Raw genomic sequence first — 24,462 nt, forward strand, 5'->3', positions numbered from 1 at the left:
TGCCATGAAAGCTCATCACCTAATAAATCATTTTGTTAAGTCTTTAAAGTGCTACAAGACTGATTTTTTGTTTTCTGTAGCCCGATGTTATGGAAGTTAATTGGTATCAACTGTTGAGTGACTGTTATTTGGTAATGAAGTAGGGTAGGAACAGATCAATCTGCAATTTAGCAGACAACATGAAAACTGTTTCACGTGACCCCATCTTCACAGCAGGAAGGAATTTCATCCAAGGGTAACCTTCAGAAAAATGCATTTGAAAGGGTGATTCTCCTAGTCTTTCACCTAAGAGGATGAAGGAACCAGCCCTTTGACTTTGCATGTGGGAGAATCCTGTCCTGTGATTTTGGTCAGCAATGTTGCTAGGAGCATATAGTGAGAATTTTATGTCAAATCAAGTCTATTTTGTTAAGTTTTAGCTACTACAATATCTCATTTTTATTTCTGTTGAAATCATTTTTTACTTCAATGTCTTACACTTGTACACACTTAAAATCTCTCTCTTTGCAGTTAAACACATTTGTTTTATTTTTAATCAAAATTAAGCCAGTTGTGTTTAAATCAAGCCAGATAACTCCAGTCAAAAAAAACAAACAAACTGGACAATGGACCTCTAATATCTGAACTATCCAATGTCTGCTAGACAGCGCAGAACACATAGAGAAAAAAAAAATCAGAAATAGGAGCGTGTGTTGGGGTCAACTTCCAAGTAGTAACCAAGGCTGGTGGAAGTCAGAGTGACTGAAGTATTACTGGCTGGTTGCAGCTGCACGCAGGCACTTGGCATGAGCTGCATGCTGTTTAGCTGTTTGTCAGGGGCCCAGACTGGAAGCTGCAGCAGCAAATCACTGTGAAGCACCCAAGATTGCAGGGTGGATAGTGACACAACCTCTCATTGGTCTGGTTCATTCACTCCTTTCTGTGTGCTTGGGCAGATCTATATAACCATATTTAGAAGGGGACAAAGGAGACATTAAAAGAAATGTTTCTTTGTGCTGACTTCTTGAAGGTCAGCACAGTTGAAGCACAGAAGTTAGAAACGACCCAATAACAGGAGTGCTAGTGAGATCAAGAAAGCAGTTACTGAGAAAAGCCTCACAATTCAGATATTAAATATGCAGCTAACAATTCACAAGGACCGTCACACTTTCATTGGAATCAAGAGATAGGCAGGAACAAAAACCTGAGGTCCAGACATCTACACACTACTCACATCATAGCTGATCTGTATCACTAGTGCCTTATTGTTATAGCCAGACCTGAAGAAGAGCTCTGTGTGGATTGGAAACTTGTCTCTCACCAACAGAAGTTGGTCTGATAAAAGATATTACCTCTCCCCTCTTGTCTCTCTTAGTATGTCAGCCAAAGAGAAAGTCAGATAAAGATATCCTAAAATATAAGCTCTATCTCAGCCAGAATGTATGGACTAGATGCAGAAATCATAAACAAAATTCTATGGCCTATGTTTTGGTCAAACTAAGAAATTGTAATGACCCTTTATGGATTAAAAATGTATGAAGAAGCTCCAGATATGGACACCTCAAAGCTGCACAACAGTATGGATCCTGATCAGAATGCACATCTTGCAGCCTGGTCTATCTTTAACGAATGCACAGTGTTGGAGGCAGAAATCCCAACTGTAGGCGTAAGAAAAGCCTTTACAAACATATTATTATGGAGAAGGCATGGGCGGAGAACTTGTGAGAGCAGGTTCTATTCTGAACTGCTAAAATAAAAATAACCCTGTACATTTCAACGAGACATCTTTTTCTGTGTTAGCAAATCCCCATGGCATTTGTATACCAAATTAGACTACGCTCCTAAGCAGGGTAGTGTCTATCCCACAGGAAGAGGAGAATAGTTTGTAATTACTGTAACAGCTAGCACAATAGCAAATCCAGAGACTCCTCAAAATTAAGAAAACAGTTTTCTCTCAGTGAATCTCAAAAATACAGCCAAGTGTGACTGAAAGACTCAATAAAAGGGAAAGGAGAAACGTCTCAATTCTTGCTTAAGAGGAAAATAGCTCGTGAACATCTGAAGTGCAAAGTGCTATTAAATGTCACTTTTCACTTGCTGATATCATTTCAGACTTAGCACTACAGGTTGAACCTCTTTAGTCTGGCACCCTTGGGACCAGACTGGTGCCAAACAAGAGAATTTGCCAGACCACAGGAGGTCAATATTGGCTAGCAGCATTAGCAACACTTCCATTGCTTAGTGGGCTCTTAGAAGACATTTAGAGATAAATTAGAGCTACATAAGAGCACAGACCACTGAAAGACAGGAGTGGTGGCTTTAAACAACCTTTATGGGACCATGGGAAATTTGGGCATACGCATAAGTGGTCATCTGACTAACTAAAATCATGCTGGATTACGTATGTTACCGGACAAGAGAGAAGAGAGGTTGGTTAGTTAGTTAGTTAGGCTGCATCTACACTACGAGATAAATTCAAATTTAATTCAATTAGCTCGATTTTACCACAACTGTCTTCACTATGAATACCATTAACTACATTTAAGGTGCACTAATCCTGAGATTACAAAATCGCAGTTACCTGATGGGTATAGCATCAAGCTCAAATTCAGAAGTTTGATTAAAGGCCAGTGCGGAAGTGCCACGTCTTAAAAGAGAATTTATTAGCCTCCAGAGGTGTCCCTTACAATGTCCCTCTCAGTGCTCCACTCTGGCCATTGCTCTCCAGTAACAGAAGGAGCATGAATTTCCATGTGGGAGCAGTGAGCCTTTAGCTGTGGGCTCATGTTAGTATGAAAGCCTAAGAAATGTCTCTCTTTCTTTCTGGCTATTAGCGCTGTGAGAGCATCTACCCATTACAAATAGCCCCTGCAGGGAGTTCATGGCTCTGTCTCTACACTTGTAATTTTTTTCTGCCATGCCTGGCACCAGCCTATGCCCTGCCATACCACGTGTCAATAAGGCTGTGCTGGGGGTTGTGCTTGCATAACATGCCAAGAAACATCTTCTCAGCCATTTACATTTGTGTACTAACCCCCTTCCCTCCCCCACAGGTGCCACACGGTCTGGTTCTTTCCCATGCTCAGCCACACCACGTGGATAACACCCAATATAACTCAATAAAAGGATGGGCCTGCTGTTCGGAGCTGACCATGCTACTAGTCACACGTTTAGGGCTCAAAGGGCTGGAAAGATATTCAGGGCTTTGCTGCCACCATGGGGAAGTCTCCCCCAGCGGTTAAGAAACTGGGGGCTTTGGTGCCGCTGTGGGGGAATCTGCCCTGGTGGTTAAGATACGGGGGGCTTCACTGATGCTGTGGGGAAGGCCCACTTCAACTGGACCCCCCGAACACTCTCCCGTCACCCATATTGGGTGTTGCTGCCTCCAGGGGAAAGTCTACCCCGGTGGCTAAGGGCCTTGCTGCCGCTGAAGAGAAGTCTCCCCCGGCAGCTAAGAAATTCAGGGTTTTACCACTTCAATTGCCCCCCCCCACTGAACCCCGCCCTCTTCATCCATACCAAGTGTTGCTGCTGCCGGGGAAAATTTGGGGTTTTGATGCTGCCAGAAGGAAGGATCACCTCAACTGGTTCCCCACTGAATCCCTCTCTTCACCCATACCAAGCTTTGGAACCACTGGGGAAACGTCTTCCCTGGTGGCTAAGGGGCTTGCTGCTGCTGGGGACAAGTCTCCCCCAGCGGCTAAGAAATTTGGGGTTTTGCTGCCATGGGGAGGGACCACTTCAACTGGCCCACCACTGACCTCCCCTTTTGCCCATACCAGGTGTTGCTACCACTGGGGAAGAGTCTCCCCTGGAGGCTAAGGGGCTTACTGCCACTGGGGAAAAGCCCATAACAGGACTTGCTGCTGCCATGGGGAAGTCTCATAAGCTGCGGGGGGTGAGGGGAGGGGGTGATTCACCATGAAGGGACCATGTTAACTGAGCCCTCAGAGCTTGTATTGCTTCTTTTGTCATCCACTTTTGTATCCTCTTTCTTCTCACAGTCTGAGCCCCTGCATTATTTTCAGGGATCATATGCATGCAATGATGGGAGGTGGGATACTCAGTGGACAGCCAGTTGAGAACACAGTCATTGCATGGAAGCCTTATAATGCACTGGAAAGCCAAAGACTCTCCCCAACACCGATATAGTGAAGGGGGAAACCAAAAATTCTTTTTTCCTACACGTTCCTATCCTTTTTCTTCTTGCGTTAGAAAACAGTCTGGGCCTCTGCATTCATTTCAGGGATCATATGCATGCAATGATGGGAAGCAGGACAAGTGGATGGCAAGTTAAAAATACAGTTGCTGCGTCCATGTTGGCAATGTAATGTGGGGGGAAACCAAAAAAATATTTTTTCTATAGCTTTCTGCCCTCTTTCTTCTAACTTTGAGGCTCCCTGCATTATTTCCAAGGATCGGCATATTTTCAGGGATCAGGAAGGGAACGATGAAGATGCAATGAGGGAGGATGACATTAAGACCAGCGAGCATACTCAGAATGCTATGGGGATGAGGGAACTGTGGGATAGGTTCCCATAATCCACTACTGCAACAGTCGATGTTAGCCAATTTGTGTGTGGCAGCAATTACTCGACTTTGTGAGGAGCATGGTGGAAGTGAGGATGGTCAAAATCAAACTTATAAATTCCAGAATTAGAAAATCGATATAAATAAATTCAAATTTATCTCATAGTGTAGACATAGCCTGAGTTAGTTAGTTAGTTAGTTAAATGGTCTCTGTCAGCATGCACCAGTATACAAAGGGAAAAAATATAAAATATAACCAACCTATTAAAATATCGGAGACATTGGCACATATGAAAGTGACAGGCTAATAGTACTGGTTACAGCCAGCAATAGGACAGACAGCACTGTGCAAAACATACCTTTTTCTAAATGATTCATTCTTCATTCTTCAGTTTTAATTTTCTGGAGTGAAAGCGTGACTCTAGTGATGTTAATGGGAACTTTGCTACTGACTCCAATGATACCAGGATTTCATCCCACCTTTTTTATTTTTAAGCATTAAACTCAGCCAAATTACAGTTTTGTGTGCGCAAAATCAACACCAGACTTAGCTCATATAAACTCATTTTCACCCATTACCTAAGGGCATTTCTGTACTCTACGTGCAAGACCCAAGGGCAGTGATCAGTCCAAAGGGGGACAAATTTTATTGTGTATGTAGTAAAGATGTGATAAATCACCTGACAAGTGCTCTCTTGTTGACTACGCCAGAACAAGAAATATAGGCAGAGTTGATGGGAGAGCATCTGCAATCAACTCACCACACTAGACAATGCCATAAGCAGATCTGAGAAAGCAGACATCAGTAATGTTATCCATGTAGCTGAAGATGTGTAACTTAGATCAATGGCCCATGGTTGTATAGACCATGCCTAAGTCAAGATCAACAATCAGGTCTTCAGAGTTGAGGAGTTAGTAAGCTAAGACAATATCTGGAAACCGGACACTCTAATTTTATCTGTAATTCTTTGTGTGTACTTTTTTCCTAGTGGGTTATCTTAGTTCTTTAAAACACAACCAGGAGATAAGAATGATAAGAAAACTACTGGAACATTTACTATTGAAATTCATAGAGACTAGTATCCAGGGTTAAAGTCCATACACTCTTTGAGTTAAGTTTCTGAGCGATCAGTCTAAATAGTGTGAAGCGAGCCTTACCGTGCACTCACTGTTGCACACATCAAGACATCATTCAGCATGAAGAGTCGTCGTTCTTTGGTTTTGACAATTTCCCCTTTCTCACTGTACACTGTTTCTAGCATATCATCTGTCCGTATTAGGTATCTGTTTCCACTGCTAAGCAACTGGAGTTTTAAAATGACCAAACATATTAATGACATAACCATCATTCACTGCAAAAACAGAAATAAATACAATTGAATACTCTATTCTAGTCTGTGTTAAAAGTGTTTATAGGCAGATTTAAGGCCATGGATACATTGTCTTTGTTAAATTCTTAAAGCCTGATTCCCATTTACACAAAGGCCCCTTTAAACCACTCCAGCAGAAAATGGGAATTGGGTGCATAGGCTTCCACAAGCCCTTTCTCTACACTCCTCCCTTCCAGTCAATTCACATATGCTCTGAGGTGTCAACTATCCCAAAGGGGCAAGAAGGAGCAGGACAAAGCAGGATCCTGGCTACTCACACTGCCTGCACTAGGCTACAGTGCTCATGGGCAGTTGAGAAAAGCACATAATGCAGTTTACAGGCTCCCCACTGACTATCACAAAGCTGCCACATCCAATAGCAGGTCACCTGGAATTCACACTGGAGTGGTATCTCTCAGCACTACCCTGCTCTCTCCTGTCCCCAAAACATGCAATTTAAATCTGTGTTTAATTCCTTTAACTATGTGCTGAGCATCATGCTGCTGTTTAAACAAACTACAGTGCAATATACAGGATCTGATGACTCATTTTCCAGAAAGAGGGGCATTTATGATGCACAGTAAGACTGGCATTAGTGAACTATATAGATATCAGCCAAAATGGTTGTTCCTGTCTCAATTCCTTTTAAACATATCTCATCATTCCCATGAGACTATTTCTGTTTTCTAATACTGACAGACACTTAAAACAAGAAATCTATTAAATGCATCTGTCTACACATCTGGAACGGCTTTGCTGGGTTGAAATATTAAGGGAAGTGGATATTTAAATATTTTACACTGCGTATAGGAGCAAATCCTGGCATGAAGGTAAATTAGGATGTTCTTGTGCAGAGGATCTATGGGAAGGTATAAGGTGGGATAAGGAGTTAGCATTCTCCCTTTATCTAGCTCCAGAACACCAGTAGGCTGTGAGTGCCACCACTAGACTACAGAGCGTGGAACTAAATCCTGCACCCACTGCACACAGTGGTTTTAGGTGGTGAACCTATATTATCATGGTGGGGCCTTACATTTTCCAGCTCTTCTATCTCCCAAATCTGTCTATGCTTTAAATAGAACTACAACACAAAGGAGTGCAGACTGGGTAGCCACTTAGCTAGCTGCTCAGGAGAAGGGAATAGGAAATTAGCAATGAATTAGCTCCTGCAGCAGAACTTATTCTCTGTCCAAACCTTGTTCAGATAACGTTCATTCATGGCTTTTGCAATTTGCTTTATTTCACAGCGCTGATCTGCATCTCTTTTCCTTTCATTTAATTTCTCGGCCAATGTTTCGAGCTCAGTAAGGGCCATCTGTAATGGCAGCCTGTCAGGATGTCCTTTAGTAGTATTTTTCAACATATCCTAAAAAAAGCACAGATATGATTTCTGAGGTGTACGTTAAAGACAGTACATGGTATTGTAAACTTCTCTCTAATGCACTGCTTCTTGAAACAGAATATTACTTAAGAATAAGCCCATTGCCATTAATGATTTCTGACACAAATAATGGAAAACATGGAATCTTCAGTCACTTGGATCATTGGCTGGCTGAGTATTCTAATTGCTCTTCAAAGAGTCATTGGCTGTGAAATAAACAGCTTATTTTCAGTAAGTATGTAAGGAAAAGGGAGTTTAAACTGAAGAAAAATACAAAAGATATAAATGACATTAAAGTAGTAGCAGTAGTAGCATCCTTCAGTCTATGTAGACTATGGATCGCGCCCTTCATAGTTCCGTTTGGCATCCTCATTTGCAGCGTCAGCTGAGAAAATGACATTAAAGAAACGGATTGGACATCAATATGCATTCAAATACGTAGATATCTGTAAACAATGACCCTAACAAAATATCCCAACCTTTAACTTAATGTAAAGTCATACTAAAATTATTTCTCATCATTATCATTATTATTTATTAAATGCTAATAATGAGCTCAAGGCTGTATGAAGTGCAGTGGAAGAAACAGTGCCTGTTCTACGGATCTTGAAATAATTTCTGAACTTTTCCGCATTTGAGGCATACATTGAAACCATTTCAGAAGCCTGTTTCCCTTTGCCAAAAGGCATGCTGTTACCCACTACTATTTCTTATCAAATTGCTGCATTTCCTCCACTAGATGAGTGATGCTACTCTGTCTGGCCCCTTGTGAATTCCTTCCCTCAGCCATCTCTAGTCTTCATTCCACTCTTACACATGGTATAACATCCTCCATGACACCTTAAAGAAATTAACCAATTGATAATGCTTCATAGAATGGAATTAGAGCTACTCTGTAATAATTTAATAATACTGCATGTTGACTCAGTTACTGATGCTCACTCTACAGATATATTAATTTAGTTTGCTAAGGGGCTGTAAGGAAAAACAGGATGGAACAAAACTGGAAAACTCAGGATAGGCTACTTCTGTGCAATCATTTGAGATCTGTTAAGAGACAGTACCAGGATAGGAAAAGGGCTGGGAGCCAAAAGATCAAAACAACTCCAGTATTTTAAGAAAAAGCACTTTCTCAAGGAGCACAGAGGTGTTCATTGGATACAGGCAAAGACAAAGGCATCTGCTGAGAAGAAGTTATGCCTATGTATGATGCCATCACAGGATGGCAAGACATTGGGTGAGACAGATATGCTGTGAACAGTTATTTTAATTTTTTTATCTAAATTCTTTATTTCTACAGTAAAATAAACAACCCTTTCTTTAGAAAAGGATATCACCACTTATACCACTGACTGCAAATTCCTAAACAGAAGAACCACAAGCATCCAAAGTCCCAACTGAATAGTTGTCCCTTACCTCAACATAGTATTCTGCCCTTAAAAATAAAGACAGTTACACATAAATACATGACACAACTGTTTTTGAATCAGGGAAGAAAGATCCTTGCAACCTCCTCCCACCCCAAAAAAATCAATTACTCTCAAAGATTTTTTCACTTGTTTGATCTCTAGAGTCTACATCAGCTCCCACGTCAATATATTGCTGCAGCATAAGAACAGGTACTAAGAGACATACAAAGGGGCATTTATCAGCAAAGCATCATTGATAAATATTGTTTACCTGAAGCAGAAGAATGAACTGTGGAAAGCGTTGTATAGGTTTCATCATTAAACCATAGAGTGTAATTCTGTCAGGGCTTGACTCCTGGCATTGCTGAAATGAAAAGGTCACTGCATTTGCTTGTGTTAGTAGATTTCTATCATTATCTTTCAGAAAATGAAAATATTTACCAGGATTTTTTTATATCAGCAACATTGTTTGTACCATGAACATAATAAAGATTTTATAAATTGATTTAGAAGTACTAGTTCAGTCGTGATGGAAAGGGAAAAGAAAAAACAGTTCCTCCTCTAAAACAAGGGAAGGATCACACATGAGCAGTACAAAAATACCTGAAATGGGAAACCAAATTCTGTGTGACCTGAACTTATTTCTACTTGTTTAAACAATGGATTTAAGCATGTAACAGGTTCCCATTGACTCATTCCATGTCTTAAATTTAACCAGGTGAGTAAGTGCTCTGTTGGGCCAGGATCTTTTATTCTGCTACAGCAGCTCTGTATTGCGGGAGCTGGGGTTAACCCCCCCACCCCATCCTATCCCATCCCACACACAAATGATGCAATACTATAGGTCTATACTCATTAAAGTGTTTTGGAATTTTAAAAGAAAAAGTCTAGAGAAAACATTCATAACGTCAATGATATGTAAACACAAAGCAAAGTCCACAGTCATCTTCATATAACATTAAAGGTCCCCACGGGAAAGGATTAAAAACAGAATTATCATTTTTTTCATTCAGGAAAAAAAACTCTAGACTCTTCTGGGAAGGTATTTATTACAGCTTGTTGACAAATGGGGGAAAACTTCATTTTATTCTCCCTCTCTTTTTTTTTTCCCCACAATGCTGAAATATTTTGAACAGCTTGCACTTGGTCCAAAACCAGATGGAAAAATCCTAACATCAGAATGGCCATATTGAGTCAGCTCTATAGTCCATCTAGCCCAGAATCCTGTCTTCTAACAGTGGAAAATGCCTGATGCTTCAGAGAAAATGAACAGAACAGGAAATCACCAACCGGTCCATCCCCTGTTGCCCATTCCCAATCTCTGGTATTATATTAGCATTTCAAAATGCAAATAAAGTTGAGCAGCTCAAGTACTTACACTAGTGTCCATCACTACAGTACTGATCTACAACCACCCATGTGACTCATTGCTCTGACTCTCTAAAATCCGCAATTTGGCCTGAACAAAATTAAAGGTTTTGGTCCTGAATCTGCCGTCCTCACTCAGGCAAGCATCCCACTGAGGTCAGACTGAGGAGACTTAGAGCTACTAGCACTGTGTGTTCCCTTAGCAAGCACAGAATGATTCAGCAGGAGTTTTAACTGAGCCTTTTATATCTAATGTAGCTGATGTAGTAGTTAATATTCACCTGACATGGAAAGAATCCCAACAGCTTGCCACGCACAGTCATTCTGAAGGTCAATAAAACTGAGGTGCATGGCAAAATTCCCTTTGTAGCTAAAATCATGTCATCCTTCTGCTACATTAGAATTGTGGGTAATCTTGTTTCCTTTAAATTTCATCAGAATGTACACATCATGGTGCCAAATTTTCCCCTTAAATTATCTTGCAGTACCCCATTCTCTTCAGCTTTCTCTTAACCTGAAATGCACTCACCTTTAAAAAATCTAGAAAGGCAGGCTTTGTGGCACATGTTTTCTTGAGAATCCCCACCGCTGTACTGAAGTTATTTACATACTCACTGTATGCATCTAGAACCATGGATTTAGAAAACTGAAAAGCAGAAAAGACAAACCTCTGTCATCAACCAGAACTCCCGCTGAAGATAGGCTCATTTTATTTTTGACATCTAAATACCTGGTGCTGAGTGCTCCACAAAGAAGTTGCTGAATAGCTTCAGCTTCTCTTGAGCCCATAGTTTGGACTTACCAGTTAACTCTTGATAAGCTACAACATGCACATTTAAGGAATGCTGAGCGAAGGTTGTAAGTTTGCAAAACTTGTGAATTGTAAAAGCAAGGTTCTAACAGTTACTTCAGCTGCAGCCCCAATCCCCTGCAGCCCCTGCTGTGGGGCAGCAGCCTCAATCACTGGTGGCCGCCACCAGTGCTAAGCAATCTGTATTTGGCACAAGGAAATATGGTCACCCTATGGAATGGGCTTTAAGTCAGAACCTTAGGCTACTGTAAGTTAAACCAGAGGTTGGTTCAGTCCCTTGGTGGGCAGAGGATGGAGGAACTGCTTTCCTGCCTATCTACCATTCACCCTTTCCTGCACCATGCTCAACTCAGACAGACAGGACATTGCCTGCAGTATTTCTGGCTATAAGCAAATCTTCTGAGGACCATTTCATGTTTCCTGTTCTTCACAGGTGTCAAACACCTGCAGCTCATGTTGATTTTGAGGGATTTGTGCAGGCCCAGCATCTTGGTAAACGAAGCCTTTTATTTAGATGCCTAAATGGAGATTTAGTTTATTAACATGAGGCACACACACAGTTGTAAATAGTAACAGAGAGATAGCAGTGTTAGTCTGTATTCTGTCAAAAAAAAACAGCAGTCATGTAGCACTTTAAAAACTAACAAAATAATTTATTAGATGATGAGCTTCATTGGACAGACCCACTTCTTAAGATCTATCAGAAGTGGGTCGGTCCCACAAAAGCTCATCACCTAATAAATTATTTTGTTAGTCTTTGAAGTGCTACGTGACTGCTGTTTTGTTTTGACCGTTGCAAATGTTGACCAAAACACTTTCACTGCAAGCCAACCAAACAGAAGTGTTGGTGTCAGTACAATTGTTGTAATGAAGACAGGTGCTACTGTTACAGCAGCCACTGGCAGCTGGAAACAGAGAAAAATAATAGGGAATCCAAATGAGATAGAAAATTACATAGACATATTATATTTTTAAAGAAGTTGGACATTTTTCATGTCTCTGCTCACGTGTATTTACTTACTGAAGCAACAAAGACATCACCAATCATTTCAACAGAATCCCACTCAGAGACACGGCTGGCCAGCGCTATCTGAAACATTGAATGACACTGAAGAATCTCTTTAATACGATAAAAGACCATTTTGAGTTTTCTTTCACTCAGTAGCTTTGGTTCCATTTCTGAGAGAGGCTTCTCGTATTGCTGAGTAAAGAAAACAGATTCATTCAAATAACCTGAAAAAAATTAGAGTTTAACACCAAAAAGTAAAATCTAAACTAAATCCTTTCTTATAGTAAAAAATAAAAACACATTTGGTCTGATGCCCCTTTAACATTGTGCATATGAGCCACAATATAATTAATAAATTGTCTGAGGATTTGGTTCCCTTCCAAATAGTAAAAAGCAAAAATATTTAGATACCTCCAGAATTCTTTTGAGAGCATCCACATAATTCTTCTCACTGTCAACAACAGAGCCCAGAATATATCTTCTCACAACCTGTTCAAAGTGATACAAGTTATACTTTTTAATGCAAAGTAGCTGATAATCTCCTCAGTTCTGGAAGTTGTTGAAAATAATAATTATTACTGATAAAGATGTGCAAATACTGTTATTTTTTGGTTTACTATTCTAAATAAACTAACCTACAGGGGAAGAACAGTTTGTCCACTTGTCCTTAACAGAGTTGAGAGTATTAGACAAAAATCATAGATCTATATTAAATATTAACCGTAAAGATTTGCATTGATAATTCACCCCGCACATTATATATCAACCTAAAACATTCCTAACATTGGAATTATAATAAAATAAATGTTATATCACTTCAGATATTGCTATTACCCTAATTATATTTTTAAATTGTGCATTAAATTCTATAATAGCAGTAGTTGTATGAGTTGTCTTTTTTCCCTCTGTCTTCTAAAAGTTCACTTTAAATCATAGCCTCTTCCCACCAACAATTGTTGGGGTACAAATAGCTTTGAGTATGCATGGTGACAGGACCTCAGTCTCCTGATATACACATGCAACAGAGCTGGACAGTTTTTAAAAACAGGCTTCAAGTGACATATTTTTGTTGTTTTACATCTTCATAACATATTAACACTGATTTGAGAAAATAATGCAGTGACAGACTCTTGAAGGATTTATAAACAGTACAAGTGAGAAAATATTGGGACAGGATCAGTGTTTTCTTCCCATTACGTTGACTGTCTTAGTTTACATAAGGAAAAACATTCTTGTTCAGTCTCATTGAGAATAACTTGATTGTAATAGGTTCTATGATATATTTATTCCATTTAACTTTTCCAACGCTGTTTTTTGTGACTTTAACGCTGTAATAATTTTCTAACTGAGAACTACATAAGCTACAGTGCATAATGTCAGTACTTACACATCATAGTGATAGAGATTCTACATGTAGGCAACACTAACTTGAGGGGGTCTGTTATATACTTGTTGAAATAATACAAGTTTGCTACACTCATGTTTTTGCTGGTGTGGATAGGTGGGAAATACAATAAATATGACTCATCATTTTCATTCTGAAATGTATTAAACTTGTAACAAATAATGACTGCAGAGCTAAGACAACTGATTCCATCAATGATCTAGCATTTCCAGGCTCACCATATGCATTATACAAATTGGAATTCAAACAGGATCTGCATTTACAGAAAAACTGTTATGCCACCTTGTGGCTGACAGCAGCACATTCATAAAGAAAATTCTAAAAGACCAAATTGTATAGTATGTATTTGCTGAATTGTCAAGTACCACAGACAATACTTTACTTTTCATTCCAAAAAGAAATACCATTATATCTATATGTATGTGTGTAGCAAGTATATGGATTTTTATGCTCAATACACAAAATAATTTACTATTCTTATCATGTAGCCATTAACAACAAACACACCAGCCCTATCTCCCTGTCAGTAAAGCATGCCTCCAATAAGTTTCCCCACAATATTTCTCTTTTTGATAAAGAGACTATTCACTCCCAAATAGACTATTCATCCACTCTTGTCATTTCAGGTCTGCACAGACTGGGACAATGTTCAATCATTATGTTATTATTGAATTATACTTTCGTCCAATACCCATAATTAACCACAATCTCCAGGCACCAACACTTCACTCATCTTCTTGTCAAAAAGGGGAGAACGTTAGAAAAAGTTTAATTTTCTTTAAATTGGATGTCAGTACTGCCCATGCCACTTCCCACAGTTCCTATTGGCCAGGAATAGTAACCTTGGCTCTAGTCCAAGCTGTGCTACAGATTTCCTGTGTGACCTTGGGCACAGGATTTGGGCTTAATTTTCTAAATCACATGAACAAATATGCAAGCTATAATCAATGCACCACTGTCTATTTAATTTATATGCACAATTGCCCCACCATAATCAGGCTTTTGTCCATTCAGATTCCCTGTGGGTCATTTACTATACTTTCCATTATATCTAAACACACACAAATTAGTACCTGTTGCTGAGATAATCCTTCAGGCATAGGAGTCATAATTGCTTCTGTATGCATACAGTCCACATCAATAAATAAATTTAATTCCTCTTCTTCCAAACAGGGTGCTTTATGATTCAAAAATAATTAAATACAGCAGAAAGTCAATTTTAATATGCATATGTGCAGAAAAATCAGAATCATATTATCCATACTTGGTCATTATACTGGCGTATCCAAAATCTTGTCTACACTAAGCATGCTAATGAAATCTGCCTCTATCATCAGTGTAATTTCATCAGTGCCAGAAACACCGAGAGCTACACAAAGAATAACTTCTGGTGTTTTCTGTTGCTAGGGGTGAATTAATGATATGGCAAGGATGGGACAGGTCCCAAGCATCCTCAGTGCATATGGCAGCTTCTGTGTCTTTTGCTTTACTTCCATTTCTTCATCTTTGCCAAAATGAAGCAGATGGTAGCATGGGACAAAACCACCTTGCTCAAGGGGGAAGCGTCTGTTGAACACACTTCCTCAGAAAATTAGGTGATCCATAATCTAACCATCTTTAAGAAGTGCTGCAAATTCTTCATCTTCAAAAGTGGCAAGAATGGCCCTCACAATATCAACATACCCAACGAAGCCCTACCCCCAAAATAAAATAAAAAACTTGTAACAAACAAGAAAATCAACCAATCAAAACAAAAAGAATTCCTCAAGCACAGTAAAGAAAGAGAGGCAGAGAGTCCATGTAGGCCACTAGGGACTTCAAAAGTGCTATCCATTTTACACAGAGAATACTCAAATACTACAGAGATTGGCAGTAACATAAAGACAGGTAAATAAATAGGAGAGAAGTAATCCTTGAGGAAGTATAATGTAAAAAGCATAAGCAGAGATATCTTAGGAAGAGCTAATTAAGGGAGGCATTTTCCTAGCTTGCAATGTCCATGTGATAGAGTCTGTAAAACTAATCAGTTTCCCACAGACATGAAAACTGGGTGAGAGTTCAGTCAGTCCAGAAATGTACACGCTCTTCTTCTTGGATGCACAGCCCCTAGATAGCTAAGTGTTAGCTCTATGGACTACAAGCTGAGTATCGCACCCTACCATCCTACAAGATAGGGTAACTGACCCAGGACTTGGCTGATCTGAATAAGTTATTCAGCTCAGCAGTCCTGGGGAAAGCTGCTCCCATTATTCAAGCCCTGTGCTTGATAACAACAGACACACAGCCCTCCCCACCATGAGCCCACCATCAGAAGCAGATCATGAAGATAGCTTTTATCATGGATAGAATGTGTCAAGGAATACACAATTCCTTCTCATCCCAAATAAATGCAGGGAGCTAGTCTGTCTCTTCACTCAAGATCCCAGGCAAGAGAATTATTTTTGTAGTCATATGGCTGTAGTCATATCCCTGTTGTGCTCTCAAACCGGCTCCTGAAGACAAGCATTTCAGAGAACTGGAGAATGGGAGGTCTTTTCACACAATTTTCCTGCTCATAATTTGACCTTCACCATCAAGTTCATTATTTAGTCAACCATGAAGTTACCATACTTAATTACCTAGGGGCTATGTATCCCAGAAGAAGAGCATGCACATTTTTGGATGGCAATTTTTTTTTGTCTGTGGGAAAAATTGATTGGTTTTACAGATTCTCAGGAGATACACATAGAATTTGCAAGGTGGAAAAACTCCTTCCTCAATTAGCTTTCCTCTTTGCTTGGCTGACGCACTCCCCCACACACCAGATTTCTTCAGCACCTAGCTGACGTTCAAGGGACCTATCTGAGGGACGTCAATGGGGGACACCTATTCTTTAATGTTTCCCATGGTCCCACTTACTATAATACATATGAGCTTCGTGCTAGGCATTTTCTATTCTAAAGGAACACACTCACATGGCAGTACAAAGCTGACCAACACATAATATGGCTGACTCACACTTCAAGTGTTTTCCAGCGTCCTCAGGATTCTCTTCAAAATTTTAAAACTCTTGGAGATTCCCCAACCACAGGTCTATCAGGGTCCTCATTGTGAGACAGGCTTTTTCAACATAACTCTACTCTCACATGTCCCATATAAGCAAAGAACATGCCAAGACAATCACCTAAGTGAACTTTACAGAGAAACGTAAATAAGGTACACCTACCTTGGGTAACAAAGGATTTGGTTCTGATGAATGACCGACCTTTCTTCACAGCTGCTTTAGTCTTTTCATAGCCATCTTTGGTCCCTTCCCTAGCAGCCCTCATGAGCTTTTGCATCTGCAAGACAACAAAAAACATATTCTACATGTTCAGTGAATAAGAAGAGTAGAATTCAACATACTGTAGCAGCAATCTCCTTAAAATATGTGACTTTTTAAAAGAACATTGTCAAGAAGTTTAGGCCCAAAAATTAACCTATAGTCAAATGACTATATTCTTATGGCCGAAGACTACTCCAGTTGTTATGAGTATATATGCATGCTTTAAAATACATTACTCTGCATATTGGTCTCTCCTGTCTTCTGACTTTTTCTTTTTTTTTTTTTTTGGATAATGCTTATACCTGGGAGACTTGATTTCTGAGTTTGCTTTGTATGCAATCCAAGATGGTGGAAATTTTAGAAGAATCATTAGATTTCACCATTGGAGCTGGCACAAACCTCCAAGGTTCAGCTGAGTAGATATGTACTGAGAACAGATCACAAAATATCTCTGCTATGAAACTGAAATCTGGCCCAAGTTCAACCTCAAATGCAAGCTACTAACCCTGTTCACGACTAAAACTGACCTAAACACTGGTTCCTTGATGTATTTATAATTAATTACATTTTTGAATAAGAATTATATTGCAAGGATATTAAAATTACAGCCAACAAGGTCTACATTACTTTATTTTAAGCACATATGTAAAAATTGTTATTATTACCAGCCAGAGGTACAATTTTCCTCTGGACGTTAATCGCCATTCAAAAAACTGCTCTCCCTTTTCCTGACTGCAGCCTCAGCAAAAGTGAAGGCTACTCCCACAACTGTGCTGACATTGTCAATTATAACAGGACACAAACAAAGGTATCTTGCTGTGACAAGCCACTTTCAGTATATGACCCAGAACTGTTATTGAAGAAAAACACCTTCTTCATTTCAGCTCCATTCGGTATAAAAGATGAAGGTCCCCCGTCCTGTGATCTGATCCATGTGGGTTGAGACCTTTGCCCGCATAGATCCTGTGGACTTTAACAGGGCTCCACAGGGGATGGGCACACCTGGATCAGGTTGCAGGAACAGGGCCTCTCTCATTAAGCAGAGACAGTGTTCTAGCTGATCTTGTAAAAGTATTACGAAGAGTAAACACTATAAAAGTCCTTGACAATGTTCTTGTACAACAAACTGTACAATATACAGTACATTTAGAAATAATTTTAAATAAGTTACTGTTCCATTTTTGATATTTAACTTGCTGTTTAATAAAGAAGAGATAACATTGTCTGCAGTTGATGAACAATCATTTTAACACATAGCTTGTTACAAAAATTAACTACACTACCTTCAGCTCATGTTTTTGCTTTAGTTGCTGAATCTCTACTGCTCCCACAGTGTTTGCCATCAAATCTTTCATCTTTTTCTCATAGTGCTCCTTTAAACGGGTTAGGTCATGAGAAAGCTACAGTGTATAAAAAAATACAATCTTTTCAAAAAGCCTGTAGCGCAAACTTAACTCTAAAATACTTGCGAAGTATCATGCATGCGATTCTGTCTGCCTATCTGTGTCTGGTCAAGAGAAAGAATGTAACCAATTAGGGGAGCTGGACATTTTTGTTTATGGTGTCCTACACATCGCTGCATTTACTGAATATGTCCACAAAGGTATGAAAACTCATGGCTGGCCTGAGCTGTCTGACTCAGACTCATAGAGCTCAGGCTCCGGGGGTTAAATTTTCCTGTATAGACATTGGGGCTCAGGCTGGAGCCTCAGCTCTGAATCCTGACTCTTGGCCAGCCACAGCCTTGCCCCCAGTCTTTTACCCCTGTGTAGATGTACACACTACAGTTTAGACTAAGGCCTTCACGATACACTGGCAAGTGCCTTCCACGATGAAGAAAGAGAGAGGTTCCCTCATCCAAAAATAACAGGGGTTTCAAAAGTTCATCTAAATTTAAAGTTATACTGTGTCACTTGCTATTATATTAGCATTAACTCAGAACATCAGTCCATTGTGCCAGGTATGAATCCTAGCTTCTATATTTACGAAGATCATCAAGGAAGAAAAACTATGAAAAACTGCATAACTTCCAAATATCTTTGAAACTGGAGGTTCATCGCACTGTTGAGTTGGGTAAGCATTGTCTAGTAGGAAAGATCTACTAGTTACAGCACAAGAGTGTGAATCAGAAAATCTGTCCCCTGCTCACAGCTCCATTCCAGATTCAGTCAAGCTTTGGGCAAGTCATATAATCATTCCGTGCATTAAATTGTGATAAAGGGACAATACCTGTCAAGGGCCATTGTGAGGCTTATTAATTAAATAATGTTTGTGAAGCACTCTGAGAATCTCAGGTGAAGGTACAAAGAAAAATATTCACTGAAAAGGTTAAGTGTAAAACCTCCCATCTTGACATGAACAGAATTTCTTGACAACAAATCAAGGTAATCAGAAACAAAATGTCCACCAAGCTGAAAACAATGGGCTATATTCTTCCCTCAGCTACACCCTGGTAAGTCAAAATGTAATTAACACCATTGATACCACTTTTCCTCACACCATGGTAAACAAGAGCAGAATCTGATCTACTAACAAGAGGAAATTTCATTTTGCAAACATGCCACCCCCCAAAAAACAGACAAGGTTAAAGTTTACTTCACCAAAGTCCCACCAACACCTACAAACAAAATTGCACTTCATAAATCTTAGGCTTTTTAAGAGGCACAATCCTAAATGGACAGCTAATGGAGCCAGCTGATTCCCTGGCTGGCATACAAGAGCCACCGGATTCATTATGAGACCCTCTGAAGCAGTATTACGCCTTGCAGACTTTAGCAACATTCCACATCAGGTTTGTGAGGCGGGGGAGGAATTTACATTTGGAAAGGAATGAGTAATTGAGAGAGGGAGTGCTTTTATCCACACTGCAAGCTCTAAGTGCTTAAGGATTTGTATTTACAAAGTGTACACCTTTAAGAATTTTTTTTCCTTTTCCTGAATGCCTCCAAGTTCCTTTCTAGTTCCTCCCATTCCCTACAACGACTCCTATAACCTGCATAGGGCTTCCAGTCTCTGGCATTTCCATTATTCCCCTTTCTGGCCCCCATCCCATCCTATTCTTACCCATCCCTTCTCCCCTCACTGCAACCTCTCATCCCAAGACCAGGTAGCCCAGGTCCTTGCTATCCAATCCCTTAACTCCATGGTATGTCCTTTCCAGACCACTGCCCATCTTCTCTCACACTCCTGCCCCTGAACCATTTTTTCACTCCTGGCAGTCTTTCTCCCCACTCACTCCCAGTCCTTACCTGGAGACTCTGGCAGGTTCATATATATTTATAAGCACTTAAAATCATTGTGAAACTTGCTCTGCATACACATGTAGAGTCTCCCTGTGCCCCAGGCTGTCTCTACAGGTAACACAAGAAGGCAGGGAGGCAACAAAATAGCCAGTGTCCTCAGGCACACTAAGGCTGCATCTACACTATGAGATACATTCAAATTCATTAATATTGATTTTGTAATTCTGGAATTTATAAATTCGAATTTGACCAGCCTCACTTCCCATGTGCTCCTCACAAAGTCGACTCATTGCTGCCACACCCAAATGGCAAACGTCGACTGTTGCAGCAGTGCATTGTGGAAACCTGTTCCATAATTCCTTCATCCCCATAGCATTCTGGGTATGCTCACTGCTCTTTAACATCATCTTTCCACATTGCATTTTCCTCATTCCCCTCCCAATCCCTGAAAATATGCCAGTCCCTGGAAATAATACAGGGACCCTCAACGTTAGAAGAAAGAGGATAGAAGAATCTAGGAACCCTGAAAAGCTTGAAGAAAGAGAAGATAGGAAAGATTTTCAGAAAAGAGAGTTGCTGAGTGGGAGACTCTCTGGCTTTCCAGTGAACTATAAGGCTTCTGTGCAACAACTGTGTTCTCAACTGGTCATCCACTGAGTGTCCCACCTCCCATCATTGCATGTGATCCCTGAAAATAATACAGGGGCCTGGACCGTATTGTAAAATTAGAAGAAAGAGGGTAGAAAATTATAGGAAAAAAGAATTTTTGGCTTTCCCTACACTACAGGGATGGGGGGGTTCAGTGAGAGGCCAGCTGAGGTGGCAGAATGTTGAAGTAGCTGAAAAGGAGATGAGACTGTCAAATTAGGCCCACTGGCAAAATACTTACATAAGAGAGAAAATAATATAGAGGACGAAAATGATTTAAATAACGTATGTTCTGTAAAAGATGTCCCCGGAAGAACCTCTGCAAAGGTAGTTTTGGAACAAAACAGAACACCACAGAAAGAATGTCACTGTAGGTATAATAAGGTAATGGTGGAATTCCCTAATCTCATTAATTAGGTGGGCCAGCTCGTGTTTTGGGGGCGGGGGATGGGGGCAGTTGCTGAGGGCCCACTTGACATAGTGCCTTCATGGGGAATCAGCCCCCACAGTTCATGAGACTCCCCCACCACCACCAGCGGCAGCAAGCCATACTAGCCACATAAGGGGTGTTCATTTGCGGGAGGGCAGTTCAGGTGGTCCTCCCTGAGTATCTAAGCTGCCAGGGAAGACTTCCCCACTCCAGCACCAAGCCCCCAGATACCTCGCCCACCCTTGGAGCCCTAAATGTATGCAATCTACGGCACTACCTGGCAGCATTGTTAGCAACAAAAGTCAGGCACATCCTTTTATTGGATCGGGGGCTACCCACGTGATGTGGCAGAGCATGGGAAAGACCCTGACTGCATGGTGCCTGTGGGGGACGGAAGGGGGTTTGCACACAAATGTAAACTACTGAGAAGAAGTTTCTCGGCATCTTATGCAAGCACACCCCCTAGAACAGCCTTGTTGCCACATGGTACAGTGGGGCACGGGCTGGCGCCAGGCATCGCAGAACAAAATTACAAGTGTAGAGACAGAGCCACAAACTCCCTGCAGGGGCTATTTGTAATGGATAGATGAGCTCACAGCCCTAATAGGAAAGAAAGAAAGAAAGACATTTCTCAGGTTCTCATACAAACATGAGCATACAGCCACAGGCTTGCTGCTCCTGCTTGATAATTCACAGTCTTCCCATTACTGGAGAGCAGCAGCTGGAGCTAAGCAGTGAGGGACATTGTGGGTTACCTACAGGACACCTTTGGAGGCAAATAAATTCACTTTTAAGATGTGGCGCTTCCACATTTGCCTTTGATCGAACTTCTGAAACCGAGTTTGATGCTACATCCGTCAGATAACTGTGGTTTTGTAATCTCAAGATTAGTGTACCCTAAATCAAGCTAATGGTATTTATAGTGAAGACAGTCACCTGGTAATATTGAGCTAACTGCCTTAAATTTGAATTTATCTTGTAGTGTAGATACAGCCTATGTGCAGAGCATTTCTCAACTGCAACCTAATGTATTCAGAATCAGAACAAGAGCTTCCTGCAGCCAGCTCCAGAATTACCCCAGCAAGCAGTAGGTACAGTGGCTTAAGCTTGTTTAGGCCAGGGGAAAAAATGAAATAATTTACAAAGTCTCTTTTAAACTAATACAGTTCTTAAGTCATTCGTCCTCTGCACCCCAGTTCCTGACTTGGATTCTGTGTGGATGGGATATAAAGCAATGGATGGAGCAGTGAGTTAAGAAATCTGTGAAAGCAAAATGTGGATCCTGTTGGATTGTATCCTATTATATATAGGGTGTTATACCAAATTCTTATAACATCTTCTAAGTCTTCCCTCCTAGGTGAATTTCTTTCCCCTAACTTTGTATCCACTTGAATATCTTGTATTTGAAAGTGCTATGTTATTAGGTTTGCAAACCCTGTAAGAGGAAATGTAAGAAAATAAGCAGTGTAAGGACAGAAATAAAACACAATTACAGGTTGAACCTCTCTAATCAGGAACTCTCTCGTCCAGCAACCTCAGTAATCTGACATGAGTATTGTTAGCCGGATGGCCCCTTATCATACGTGTGGCCAAGCTTCCTGTAGTCCCATAAAGTTTGTTTACAGCCACCACTCTTGGCTCTGTGTTCTGTGCTGTTTTTAGTTGTAATTTACCCCTAAATGTCTTCTAAAAAATGAGTAAACAGTGGAAGCATTGGTAATATGCTAGAAAATATTGACCTCCCATCATCCAGCAAGTTCTCTTCTCTGGCAGAGGTCAGGTCCCAAGGGTGGCAGACAAGAGAGGTTCAAGCTGTATTTACACATAAGGTAAGAAACCTGGAGAATGAGTGGGAAGAAAGATTAAAAACAAAAAACAAAAAAAAAACCACAGAGGTAAGGAGAGTAATAAGTTGCAATTCAAATACAGATTCACAGTACAGGCTACTTCTCAGCCTTTGATATCTTCCCCGTCTATGTGTTCCTCTGGAAATCCACTGCTACAACTGGCTCTGCAACAACCAGTCCTGATTACACTGGCCTGGCTGGCTGGATCATCATGTGCTCTATCAAATCCCAGCTCCCAAACAACACCTAGATCATCACAACCAGCTGATAGAACCTAAAGCAACATACTCTAAGTACTGAACCAGTCCATGGTGGACTCCAGGACCACTGAAGCACAAAAGAACCAGAGCAGAGAATCAGGCCCTATACAGCTTGCACACTCACCATCCACCTTCACCAGTCAGGATTTTGGGTGAGTCTTTCTGTCCCCGATATATAGCACAGGCTTCCCTCAGCTACAATAGCTGTTTTTTTCCAAAGCTAAGTTACCACAGAGCAACATAATAAAAAACATAGTAAGCAGAGGAATTTTTGCAAACTGAATAATTCTGTGAATTCTGCAAACCCCTTCCTCCCAGTCCTACTCGTCACAGTATTTCCCTTGCACATTTGCCACTTGCACTATGTCAGCAGCTGTGGAAGTGGAAAAGGTCAAGAACAACTCACAAAAAACAAACAATCCATTTAAGCAGCCCATGTGCAGATCTGTGTCTCTTTACATTTTCATCAGTTTTTTTTTCCTTTTATGTTTCACTTTCATTCCTCATTGTCTCACTGGTTCATAGCTCCTTTTCAAAGCTGCTCTTTGTACTCTGAAGTTAGGTTCATGAAAAGGTATGGGAATAACCAGGCAAGGCAAATGTTGAGGAATCAGGATATTTAGATAAAACTGCATAATGAAAAGGCTACTGTAGATTACATACATGTCTTTTGTGGCTGCCTCGCAAAAAGGAGCTGGGAATTCCATTTTTGCACTCTGAGTCACTTTGTTCTTCATAGCTCTCAAACTCACTTGAACTCCATCCATATTCTAGAGAGCTGTTTCCGCCTTCATCTCCATTTTCAACATCATCATAAATCATTTCCTCTGCATGCATTAATACCAACACAACAGAAAACACAATATTTTACTTAAGCATCAAAGAAGTTCCAATGTGTTTTAATTCCAAAGTGCCTGTTCACTATGGGCTATAGTCCGCCCTTTGCTACACCACATAGGTAGGGTAAGGTAGGAAGCTTTTCCTCAGCATTCAAGCTTCTAGGCAGATATTTCCTTGGTGCATCCCACTGGCATGTATGGTTAACACTCTGCTGCCCACACCGTGCCCCTTAGGCAGCCTGGTCTCTTCAAAGAGATGTGCACCAAGGCAGCTGTTCATTTGTATTTATTGGTATGCTGGTGATAAGGCAGGATTTGCCTTTATGGCCATGTCTACAGTAGCACAAATCTTCAAAATGGCCATGCAAATGGCCATTTCGAAGATTGCTAATGAGGTGCTGAAGTGCATTTTGAAAGGACCCCGGAAACTTCAAAATCCCCTTATTCCTATCTGCTGACTGACTAAATCCCCTTATTCCTATCTGTATACTGTTGCATAAACCAAACTTTATCTCCAAAGTGTTGGTCAGGTGTGCTGAGATTTACTGGAGAACAGTTATTAGCAGTAAATTATAATCCTCCTGAAAATAAAAATGTATAAAGGAAGTGCCGTCTGTTTCAATTGTAATG

The 24,462-nt window shown here is 40.5% G+C and overlaps 1 protein-coding gene across 3 annotated transcripts in view; it reads right to left on the reverse strand.

Moving 5' to 3' along the window:
* The window catches only part of ARHGEF10 (Rho guanine nucleotide exchange factor 10), a 183,655-nt gene that overhangs the window by 90,968 nt on the left and 68,225 nt on the right, over positions 1-24,462 (reverse strand). For 2 of the 3 annotated variants that reach the window (XM_074991189.1, XM_074991191.1), the window contains exons 8-17: positions 23,657-23,820; positions 17,850-17,966; positions 16,468-16,582; positions 14,336-14,439; positions 12,269-12,346; positions 11,870-12,049; positions 10,567-10,683; positions 8,941-9,033; positions 7,075-7,245; positions 5,668-5,813 (exon numbers count right to left, since the gene is read on the reverse strand). In XM_074991189.1, the coding sequence (XP_074847290.1) occupies positions 5,668-5,813; positions 7,075-7,245; positions 8,941-9,033; positions 10,567-10,683; positions 11,870-12,049; positions 12,269-12,346; positions 14,336-14,439; positions 16,468-16,582; positions 17,850-17,966; positions 23,657-23,820 (1,285 nt within the window). The remainder of the gene's footprint in view (positions 1-5,667; positions 5,814-7,074; positions 7,246-8,940; positions 9,034-10,566; positions 10,684-11,869; positions 12,050-12,268; positions 12,347-14,335; positions 14,440-16,467; positions 16,583-17,849; positions 17,967-23,656; positions 23,821-24,462) is intronic. The other variant, XM_074991190.1, reaches the window with a different exon arrangement.

Source organism: Carettochelys insculpta, chromosome 3 (assembly GCF_033958435.1).
Source record: "Carettochelys insculpta isolate YL-2023 chromosome 3, ASM3395843v1, whole genome shotgun sequence".
Taxonomy (NCBI): Eukaryota; Metazoa; Chordata; order Testudines; family Carettochelyidae; genus Carettochelys; species Carettochelys insculpta.